Consider the following 11,538-nt stretch of genomic DNA (forward strand, 5'->3'; position numbering starts at 1 on the left):
ACCATGGGCGCCCTCTGGAGTCGCTGCTCGCTCTCCCATTCATCTAGATCTAGATTCCCTCTTTTTCCTCGCAAGTGAAAGAGAGGGTTCAGTCAAAGTGAGAGAATTCGCAAATTTGATAGCCGACGCCATCCTACCATGGGACGAAGGCATATACATGGTAATACGGATAGTTTTCAATCGGATTCGAACCCACAACATACGGCATCAGTCGCCTAGCTGAGAGGCCAGAGACAGAACTAGTCGGCTAAATCTCCACTCCCAAAAAAGAGTGGTTCAATAGCCGGCTAAGTTGTTACATTTTCTGACTGAGACCGCTCAACACGTTGTAGAGTTCGTGAAGCACTCACGCACGCATGCTCACTATCATACATCGCACATACACACTACATCAAAGCGAAGAAACGAATTTCATCGCTTTAACTGGGCGAACGATAACCTCGGAGACAATTCTGTCCACCAGCAGTGTTACCAACCCAGGATAGAAAATACGGATAGTTTTCAATCGGATTCGAACCCACAACATACGGCATCAGTCGCCTAGCTGAGAGGCCAGAGACAGAACTAGTCGGCTAAATCTCCACTAGTAAGGTACATGGTAAGGTAGACGGATGATACTATGAGTGAAAGAGAAAAGACAGACACTTATACATGACAATTCATGATTTGCTGTCCCTGTTGTGTTTTGATCCCAGTGGCTTTGACAAAGGCACACTTAGGCAAACGCAGTGGTCATTCAGAATTTATCACTTTTGTTGGGTTTACCGCGATCACTCATTTTAGACTGACCGGAGCAATAACAGCACAAACCCAAATCACACATAGCTTGGCTTTTGATGTTAAACGTTGAGGGCGTGCATCACTGAGGAACGAATGGGCTTATCAAGGGTTGGTCAACATTGCAAAGATAGAGATGTAAATGAAAAAATTTTAGTAACCTTTCCTATCTTTCGCGATGTTGACCAACCCGTAAAATCCCTGATAAGTCCACGGATTAGCATAATTAGTTATGTTGACTAATTAATTACAACATGTGTGTATGAGAGATATACGTCCTTGTAATGGGGTGTAAAATAAATGAAGAGTCACAGAGGCTAGGTTAGGTTATGTAACCATTTATTTTATTTACTTCGATCAGTCAGCGCATGAAGAAAAGGAGAGAAAATGATAGAGAAAACAGTGAGAAAAACTCAGTAATAGTTTTTGGGCCGCCTGTGGTATTATTAAAAGATACATCATTCAGTAACCGATTTAAATTCAATGATTTAACAAACAATCTATGATTCAAAAATCACCTATCATTAAAAAATATTTAGTGAATAATTGTCCATTACCATGGGTTACTGATGTTTCAATTGATAACAACAGCTACTAAAAACTCGATAAAACATTCAAGTTCTGACTTTCATACAGATGTAACTTCACAGTAAATTGGAGAGTGAATTGTTTTGTAGCTTTACAAATTTCCATTAACATATGTGACATTCAATCGAAAGAAATGCATAAAAAGTTATTGTTCTGTTTTGTACTTTGTGCAATAATACAAGAATAGTTGTAGCATGAACTATGGATATTGGGCAGATGTTTCGAGCTTGTTTGACTTAAATACGTCAGGTGTACGTGATATAGAACTTATTAAAATATACTGGTGAACTTATACTAGCAAATTATTACAATTTTACTGATATGTTTGATAGTTGTAACCCCCTGATTGCACAGAGTTCCAAGTGATTCAGATTACTTCCCGAAAACTAAATATAACAGTATGAAACGTCACGCTAAATGCTTACAAAACTGTTGATCAAAACATATCTTATATTTGTGATGAACAGAAAAGCATTGAATCGTCTAGTATCTTTTACAATGATAAAATAATGCAAAATACTATAGCAGAAACTAATCTAAATATGTGTAAAATATTTAAAAACATGTTTGACTTAATTGAGTGACTTGTATACATATAGAAAAGAAAAACAGTACTTTTTGGAAGTTATTCTACAAAACTACTTAAATCGAACTGATTTAAATGATGTGAGACGATATTGTATTAACCTTGATGAAACTGATTATTTTACTACAACGTTGTGTACTGAACACGGAATCTGTTGTCTAAAAATAATATATTTGTTACCATAGGGCATTTATTACACTGGAAGATCGGTCGCCCGGGGGCGCTGTTTGCGCTCGAGCTACGGATCTTTCAGTCTAGGCATTAATATATGTAACTGAAAATATTATCGATAGAAAAATATATAATCGAACAGTATCTCATGCAAGGGCAAAACATTTTTCTTTGCAGCATTAACACTTTGAACAGAGTCGGCCAAGGTCTCTGAAAGTGGCAAACTAGCATGACAGTTAATATTCAAGGAATATTTTGATTGTTAACTATACAAACTTTGATCGTGAGCTCTATTAATTTGACTGCGTATCAAGACACTAATTAGCAATGAAAATCATACAAACTGTAGATTACGTCTTGACTATGATACAGCATAATGCACCAATTAAGTCTTACAAGTCTTCAATACTGACAATAGATGTCCCTTTTCAAAGATGTTCAGCTAAACCTTATCAAAAATTCTGACAAGTTCCCGACATTTATAATTTTCCAGCGATTATTCATCAGATTCCTTTATGTTCTGCTCCTTCTTTGTCATCAACAATTGAACCGTATTGTGAAAGGTGTAAAGGGAATGTAGTCGTTATACTCAAGTATAGACAATTGTACCATTATTGCTATTTCGGTAATGAAAACGAGATGCATCAAAGTCGGATAAACATTACAAAAGTCTTCCAAGGAAGCGAATTCCCTTAATTATTCACATTTACATATCAGTGTTCTGATGGAGAACAAGGATATTTTCAACTGCCTTCTCAAGCAACAGAGATGTAGTCATACCACCTAATATATCAAGTTGAGAGATAAAAACATTGAGTTCCTTAGAAGCCCAGTTGACCATCTCTACTGCCATGAGGGAATCTACACCATAGTCTGTCATGGGTTTGGTGATATCGATGTCTTCAGGTGATTGACAGATCATCTGGCCGAGTTTCTGTTTGACCATATCCTCTAAGTCTTCAATGGAAAGTTGGCAGTCAGTCTTGTTCAGACAGGTATCGTCAATAAGGTGACGAAACTTAAGGTTAGTTCTGTGTGTAAAGTTTGACGTTGCCTTCCAATCCTGTTAAAATGCGACAACAAATCACTCTTCACTCACAGGTACTTTTATTGTCAAGAAATGGTATTCGGGGACATTACCAGAAGACGTACATGATTGTTTGTACTGGTCTACAGGCCCTTTCTGTCAATCAAGTTCGTTGAATGTTTGTTAAGACAATACTTTAGCGAAACTTCTGTTAACGAATGATTTATTAAGAATTTACTTGATAACTGATAATTACTTTTGCCACTTAAAATCAGTTTCGTTTTAATATGTGCCTTTTTCAAAGATACAAAATTTACACAGTTAACACAGGGGTGGCGGCCATTGTGAATTTCAAAAAGCGCAAAACGGTTGGTAATTTTTTTTGCTATTTCCAAACTTTGCACGGTGATCCCGACTTTTATTGTTGATTTGGTAAGAGAATGGTTTAAAGGTACGTATACATTTACAAAAGCTTGATCGAAAGATTAAGTCGTTCATTATCAAGGCGCACACTACCTTCATAGCCAAAATACTTACCTGATAGGCAAAACATACAACCGGCTTGTTGTAACAAGTCAATAAATTCCCAAGTGTCTCCAATAGTTCATTGATGTGAAGTGTTGCAGTTCCCTGGCTTTCCAGTATCTTAGTGGTTTCTGGTCTGCTCTCTAAATGTCCTGCTCCTCTTAATGCACCTAACTGTAGTGACAGAGCTGGTAAACCCAAAGTGTGTCTATATTCAGCAAGCGCGTCTAGTACAGAATTTGCCGCACAGTATGCTGGTTGTGCCGATTGGCCTCTTAGAGTTGAAACTGATGACATCAGGAAGAATATGTCCAGATTTTCGTCCTTTGTCAAGTTATGTAAGTGATAAGCACTCTTAGCTTTTGAACGCAGTACAAGATCGAGTTGTACTGGTGTCAGGTCTGGCAGAAGAGTTTCATCAACAACTCCAGCAAGATGAAATATACCTCTCAATGGCGGGATTCCAGGGTCAGATCTTATGTTGTCCAGGACACTTTTCACATTCTTGTACTCTGAGACATCGGCTGCAAATGAGTGAACTTCAACTCCTTTATGCTTGAGTAAATTTAGAGTGCGATGAGCAGACGATGACTTAGCTCCACTTCTTGATACCATAACAAGATGTTTTGCTCCCATATTTTGCATCCAGCGAACGAGAGCTTGACCAATACCACCAAAGCCACCAGTTACAAGGTATGTTGCCCTTTCATGGAAAATTTCACCATGGTAATCACACTTTGCAGGGACAAACTGGCCTACATTTAAAACAACTTTACCAATATGCTGTCCTTTGGCCATCATTCGAAATGCTTCTAGGTAGTTAGCAATGTGGTACACTTTCAATGGGATCGGGCTCAATTTACCATCTTCAAAGAGTTGTACGACCTTTTCAAGTGTACATTGCATCCCTTTAGGATAGTTTTGAAGCCTTATATCAATTTGACAAGAAAGGAATGACTTGTTCTCCAAGAAGGTCTTGAGGCCAAGCTGAGAATTTTCCAGTATATCCCGTTTTCCAATTTCACAGAATCTTCCTCCAGGTGCTAATGCAGCTAAACCTCTCTCCATCAGTCTTCCATATAGAGAATTAAGGACAACGCTTACACCTTCACCATTGGTCCATTTCATGACGTCATGATAAAACTGGTCAGATCTGGAATCTGTGACATACTTTATTCCTAATTCATTCCTGAGGTAGGAACGCTTTTCTTCTGTTCCTACAGAACAGATAATTTTTGCACTGAGCATCTTGGCAATCTGAATGGCGGACAAGCCAACTCCTCCACAGGCTGAATGAATCAACACCCATTCTCCCTGCTGTAGATTTGCTCTTTCAACCAAACTATAGTAAGCTGTGGTGAAGGAAACTGCGAAGCTTGCACTTTCCATCATGCTGAGATTTTTTGGTTTATGAATAACAAAACCGGCATCGCTGATGACATGGGAGGCAAAACTTGTCTCAGTGAAAGCAATCACTTCATCTCCGACTTTTAGGTGATTGACTCCTTCGCCAACTTCTTCAACTACACCGGAGCACTCAAGCCCAAGACACAAGGTGTCACCGCTTTCTAGTCCTTGCAACATACCATGAGCCATCATTACATCTTTGAAATTAAGTGCTGTGGCAAGAATCTTTACAAGCACTTTGTTTGGCTTTAAACTAAGACCTTGTAAAGCACAAAATCCAAGGTCTTCAAGTGATGCACTCCTCCCATTGAGGTGAAGGTTTTTTCCTAATCGCCAGTACTTTACATTCTTTGGTAAGATATCGACTTTCGTAGTGTTGATGATTCTTTGGCAGAAAAGTTCATTTCCTCTGATGATTAATGCCCTCTCTGGTTGACGGGGATCAGTAAGAATACTGCATAAGATCTGTGTGTTTTGTTGCAAAGAACCTTGTGTATCGAGGTCGATGTAGTAAACGGAACCCGACCTAATGTGGTTACAAACTGATCCAGCAAGACCAAAGGCTGCATGTGACCAAGGATTTCCTTCCCTTTTTTGAGCTCCCTGGGTGACTATGTAAATAGCTATAATGGTGTCTCCATGACAATCCATCATCTTCAGTAAAGTAAGTAGGAAATGGAGATCAGCATCCCATTCTCCACACCAGTATATGATCCTAGCCAACTTTGCTTTTGTGTAGGAATTGATATCGTCAATGGTAGGGGTTTGAACCATCAAACAAGGCCGCCCAGTGGATTTCTGAATGCAATTTTGGACAACTGTATCAGAAAAACCAAAAAGAATATACCCGTCTCCTTTGGTTTCTGTTGAATGCACATGAACCTCTCCAGTTTTACGACCAATTACAATACTGTGAATCAGTTCATTGGGTGTAGATACACTTACAACATCACAGTAACCTCGCTCTCTGAAGAGGCTCTCCCAACGTTTACGTGTCAGCCAACACGATTCTTGTCTGAAGTCTTCATATTCCTTGCATAGTTCTAAGGAACCAAAGAGCAACTCAGCCATGTAATTAGAATTAGTGACTTCATACATAAACAGCCACCCGTCTTTACTGAGGAGATTTCTCATATGGTACATACCATTATTAACATCGACAGCAGAGTGAAGTGTATCTAGGCACACCACAATGTCAACACTACCAGGGATGAATCCTTGAACTTCAATATCTTCTTCTACATCAAACTGTTTGTACTTGATCAATGGAAACTGTTTAAGGTTCTGCTTAGCATGTTCTAACAATGACACGTTCATCCCTGTGAAGATATATTCCACTTTTCTGTGTTTTACTTGTTCTTCCAATAGACCGACGATGTATTTTGACAGTCCTCCCGTCCTTCCTCCTACTTCTAGGATTCTTATGACTTGTTTTTGTGTTAGCGCCTTCTCGACAGCCCTTGCTATTGCCTCTGCTCCAGCTTTATAAAAGAGGCGTATTGTTGATGAATCAGCAAAGTAGAGGACACGACTGTCTGGTGCCAACAGTTTTGAAGCATCATGGTCAGGATCTTTGAGTGTGTCAGGTAAAGCATTTCCCACAGTCTTTATCATCTTCAATTCCTGAGCTATCTCAGGAATCATTACACCAACTTCATCTATGGCTTTGTGGACATTTTCCTTGGATATTGTTTCTAGTGTTGTATCATCTGCGATTGCCCTAAGCCTTCTGATGTATCGTTCCTTTCTATCCCCAATTTTACTGCTATCAACCATATCAAGACCAAGCTTAATGTAAGATTTACAGATCTTCTTTATAGTTGGCATTATAGCTTCAGTTCTTCGTACTATGTGCATGTCTGATGGGAAGAGTTGAATGAGGTTTTCCTCATCAAAAACAGCACATACATCACTGGTAGGAGGTAAACATGATCTAACTGACTGCCACTCCGTTGTAAACAGACAGGATTCTAAGTCTACTCCAGAATTGCTATCTTTCAGGCTCTTGGCCATCAGCCCTGCTACTTTTATCAGAACTCTTCCATTGCTGGTACAGAGGAATGCCTCACCAGTTATTGATGAACTGTCACAGTCAGTAACGTTCGCATAAGCTATGAGTCGCTCATCTAATGGCAATTTTGGGACAGTCATCTTCAACATATCCAATTTGACGGGCAGATATGCTGTATTAAACTGACCAAGTGATGCTATCACTAACTGAAAGCATCCATCTAATAAAGTTGTCTGCACTCTCTGGCTAGCGTCAGAGGCACTTCTAATCTCAGCAATAGCTTCCTCATCTCCTAGCATCATCTGCTGAATGACTTGGAAATTTGGTCCATATGATAAACCAATTGATGCAAACTTTCGATATAATTCAGCACCAGACATCACAGTTTTACACTTCTGTGTTATATTTGATATGTCTAGGATGTCATCATGTGAAACAGCAGACGTGATCTCTGCCGTACAGTGTATTATTTCTCCCGATGATATTTTGATAGATGATCCACTTTTTGTAGTTTGGATACTAACATTTTCTTTAGATGGTCCACCCATTCTGTCATCTTCTGGCCAAATCAATGGACGTAAAAACCGTATATTATTTAGAGCTGGATTTTCCCTTTCTCCGAAGAACATCTGTACGTCTTACTCTATATAGCCTGCAGCAGGAAAAACCACTTTATTCTCAACCTTATGGTCAGCCAAGTACGGAAACATATCAATTGAAACTTGTCCGTTTTGCCCCTTGAAACTCTTGTCTTTGAGCCCAAGCCGACTTTTCATCCTCTCTTCAGATTCAATCCAATGTGTGTGATGTTGCCACGGATAGGTTGGAATGGGCGCCCACTTTGGAGAGGTATGGGTCATTTTACTCCAGTCAACAATAATCCCTGCTGTGTATAATAATCCTATTGCCCTGAGTAGTGAGTGGCGATCATCAATTCCCTTTGCCCAACTCCTACAGTCATTATTTTTCTACTATGTTTGACTGCCTTGTTGATTTGATTGACATACGACAACAGAGTGGCTGATGCACCGCATTCAATAAAGATATCAGGCTCAATATCCTGTATTACATTTGTTACAGCATCTCTAAAAGAAACCGGATTTCTTATGTTCTCCCACCAATAAAGTCCATCAAATACACCACTGTACTGCTTGCCATCAACAGTAGAATAAAACGGGAAGGAATGAGCTCTAGTGGTTTTAACCACGCCTTCCATGGCTTGCATAAAGTTGTCCTTCATTGGATCCATGTATGGTGTGTGAAAAGCACACTGAACTCTCAGTTGTTTTGCTCTCTCAGGATTTTGTTTGGTAATTTCTTCGATAATATGAACATCGCCAGCAATTGTGACTGATCCAGGAGCATTGACGGCAGCAATGAACAGGTTTTCATGCTCAAAACATAATTTTTCAGTTTCTTCTTTGGACTGACGGAAAGCTGCCATTGCTCCAGCTCCTTTTAGTTTGGCTTGTTGTATGCTTCTATGGTAAATGGCTGTGACTGCTTCTTTCATTGTCATTCCACCACAAGCATACGCAGCAGCAACTTCACCAAGACTATGACCAACTACAGCATTTGGATGAATGCCCCAGTATCTAAGTAAGTTGAACAAACCAATTTGAAAGAATAGAATCGCAGGTTGGGAAACTTCTATATCATCTATTGATCTTTCCGAATTGACCATGGTGTTTTTAACTTTTTTGGCTGGGGTTTTAGCAGTGAATAAACCTGCATCATGAATAAGTGACCACCCACTAAGGCTGTGGAAAATTGTATCGCACTGAGAGATAGCTTCACGGAATACTCCTTCAGTTGCATACAGCTTTATTCCCATCGATGCCCATTGTTGTCCTTGTCCAGGAAAGAGCATGCATACCTTGGGATGTTTAGTGGAAGTTGAACCAACAATTACTGAATCAGTAGATTCGCCACCTAGGTAAGTGTCCAAGTTTTGTTTGAACTCTTTTCCCGATTTAGCTGTGATTATCATGCGAAAACCATGATGCTTTCGTCTCATGGCCTGCCAAGCTACAACGCCGAGTGCATCACCATCATGTTGAAATAACATCCATTTTCTGGCAAGATCATCGACTGCCTCTTTGCTCTTGGCAGACAATGGTATAAGGATTTCTTTTCCTTCACTTTCACCACCAAACCTCCATCCACATTGGTTGTCTAGCTCATTTTCTCTGTTAGGAGGTTCTTCAAGTACAAGATGAGCGACAGATCCTGAAAAGCCAAAACTATTTATTCCAACTCTATATAGTTTGTTTGGCAAAAAAGGATCTCTTTTTGTTTGTACTTCCAACTTTAAGCCTATGAAATCAATAGTTGGATTTGGTAGGTGGTAATTGATTGTAGGGCACAAAACACGCTTTGAAAGCATCAGGGAAGCCTTAATAATTGCTGTAATGCCAGCTGTATATTCATTGTGCCCAAAATTACTCTTTCCTGACCCAATCTTTAATGGTTCTCTTCTATGAGGGCCAAAAACACAACCTATTGCAGCAGCTTCAATGGGATCACCAACAGGTGTGCCTGTTCCATGGGCTTCGAGGTAGTCAATTGAAGACTTAGATAGATGAAATCTATCATAGACCTTATGCATAACACATGCTTGAGCTTCCTGCAGGGGCATTGTAAGACTTCCACAGAAACCATTTGCTGCAATTGCACTTCCTCTGATAACAGAGTAGATGTGGTCACCATCAGCAAGAGCCGTGGCTAATGGCTTCAGAATAACAGAACCCCAGCCCTCACTTCGAACATAACCATTTGCATCGTCTGAAAAAGGGCAACTACGTCCCTCGGGGGACAAAACCCCAAGAGCACTAAACCCGATCGTTATCTCCGGAATAAGAATACTATTGCAGCCACCTACCACTGCAAGGCTGCATTCATTATTCCAGATATGTGTGCAAGCCAGGTGTATTGCTGTTAGCGATGAAGCGCAAGCTGTATCAACTGTGTAGCTTGGGCCTTTTAGATTAAAGGCATATGATATGCGGTTGGCTGTGACACAGTGAGTGAGGCCTGTTATTGTATACGGGTTCACATGTTGAGCTTCGACAACATTAATTGCATAATCCATGACACCAATTCCTACAAATACACCACAATCACTTTTCAATGTATGTGGATCCACACCAGCATCCTCAAAGGCTTCTTCTACCACCTCCAACATTAGTCTTTGTTGTGGATCCATGGACGCTGCCTCTCTGGGTGATATCTTGAAGAAAGCATGATCAAACTGTTCTACACCATCCACAAAGCCTGCTCTTCTGGTCACCATCTTACCGGATTTAGATCTGTCAGCATCATAGAACTCATCAATTTGCCATCTGTCTTTTGGTATTTCAGTAATAGTGTTTCGACCTTCACTGATCACTTCCCAGAAATGTTCTGGTGAATTTACCCCACCTGGCATTCGACAGCCTGTGAGAGTGAAAACATCAACGGTATCCTTTTCAGTTAAAAGGATTTCATGCTGAAATGCCATAATAAATATTATAAAATCTGTGTGAATGATTAATCCAGCTTAAAATATTCTTAAGGGAGAACTGATAATTGATATCATGAGGATCCTTTGTGTTCTTCCATTTATGGCAATCATTTTGAACCATGAATCTGTGGAAGTATTACTATCTATGTATGACACGATACGTGTGCAAGAAAAGGTCAAAATCTGAAAGATCATAACTTCACTGATTTTGCAGGTATTGTGGTGTCGTCCAAGCGTTTCAAGTAATGAATAAAAATAAAGGTATATAATAATTAAATGAGGAAAAAAGAATATTTTCTCGGGAGTATTTTGAAGCAGGAGCTGATAAAATTTTTACAGAGATATTAATCTAGAAATGAAGTCCTCCTCAAGGTCAACCCATGTATCACTTTTGCAGTACTTAAAGAAACATTTATTACTGTTATCTAATATTTTATTACAAAATTCACGACAAACTTATTAAATATAGTGTAGCTTGACAATGCATTGTATTCTGATGCGTAAATTCCACCAATTCTTTCAATGTTCGCGGTAGAGTAGCAGCTTTGATAGTTTAAGTAAGTGTCGAGGTATAGAGGATGAATGGCATTACATGGAGGCCGGTACTTTGACCCTGTTATCTTAATGTACAGCCCTGGCCAATGCTCTTCTGCGAACTTTCAAAAGAAACCCGAGCAAACTTGAAGTTTGTTTTGGATAACAAAGTGTAAGCATAGCGGAATATTTATTTTCTCAAGGATAATCTGTAACAATCCTAACTTTTCGTATATGCTAGAAGGTGCAGGTAAAGCGAAGCACAGAGATTCAGGGTTCAAAGAAAGCTTGCAGGTAACAGGTGACATGCAGTGTGTTGGTGCAATTCACTCACTGACAAACCAAGTCCAATGTAACAAAACATCCATTCAAAAGTAATTTGGAAGAATTTAAATAGTGTTTGACGAAAC

At 39.5% G+C, this 11,538-nt stretch overlaps 2 protein-coding genes across 3 annotated transcripts in view; both read right to left on the minus strand.

Annotated features, from left to right (window-relative positions):
• Window positions 1–881: 881 nt before the first annotated feature.
• On the minus strand, window positions 882–7,721 carry LOC139152675 (uncharacterized). The gene is made up of 2 exons (XM_070725957.1): window positions 3,687–7,721; window positions 882–3,185 (listed from the first exon to the last, which is right to left on the minus strand). The coding sequence occupies exons 1-2, from the start codon at window positions 7,719–7,721 to the stop codon at window positions 2,829–2,831; spliced, it is 4,392 nt and encodes a 1,463-aa protein (XP_070582058.1). The 3' UTR covers window positions 882–2,828.
• Window positions 7,722–7,973: 252 nt separating this feature from the next.
• LOC139152676 (mycocerosic acid synthase-like) overlaps window positions 7,974–11,538 on the minus strand; it is a 23,075-nt gene continuing 19,510 nt past the window's right edge. For both annotated transcript variants that reach the window (XM_070725959.1, XM_070725960.1), the window contains exon 4: window positions 7,974–10,527. In XM_070725959.1, coding sequence (XP_070582060.1) covers window positions 7,994–10,527 — 2,534 coding nt within the window. In that variant the 3' untranslated portion in view covers window positions 7,974–7,993. The remainder of the gene's footprint in view (window positions 10,528–11,538) is intronic.

Source organism: Ptychodera flava, chromosome 16 (genome assembly GCF_041260155.1).
Source record: "Ptychodera flava strain L36383 chromosome 16, AS_Pfla_20210202, whole genome shotgun sequence".
Classification (NCBI taxonomy): Eukaryota; Metazoa; Hemichordata; class Enteropneusta; family Ptychoderidae; genus Ptychodera; species Ptychodera flava.

Bases quoted from the DNA above. Each gene is read 5' to 3' on its own strand.
- LOC139152675 (XM_070725957.1), bottom strand. From the start codon at position 7,721: ATGTTCTTCGGAGAAAGGGAAAATCCAGCTCTAAATAATATACGGTTT. The intron at 3,186-3,686 runs GTAAGTATTTTG...GCATTTTAACAG, and splicing joins TTGTATGTTTTGCCTATCAG to GATTGGAAGGCAACGTCAAA.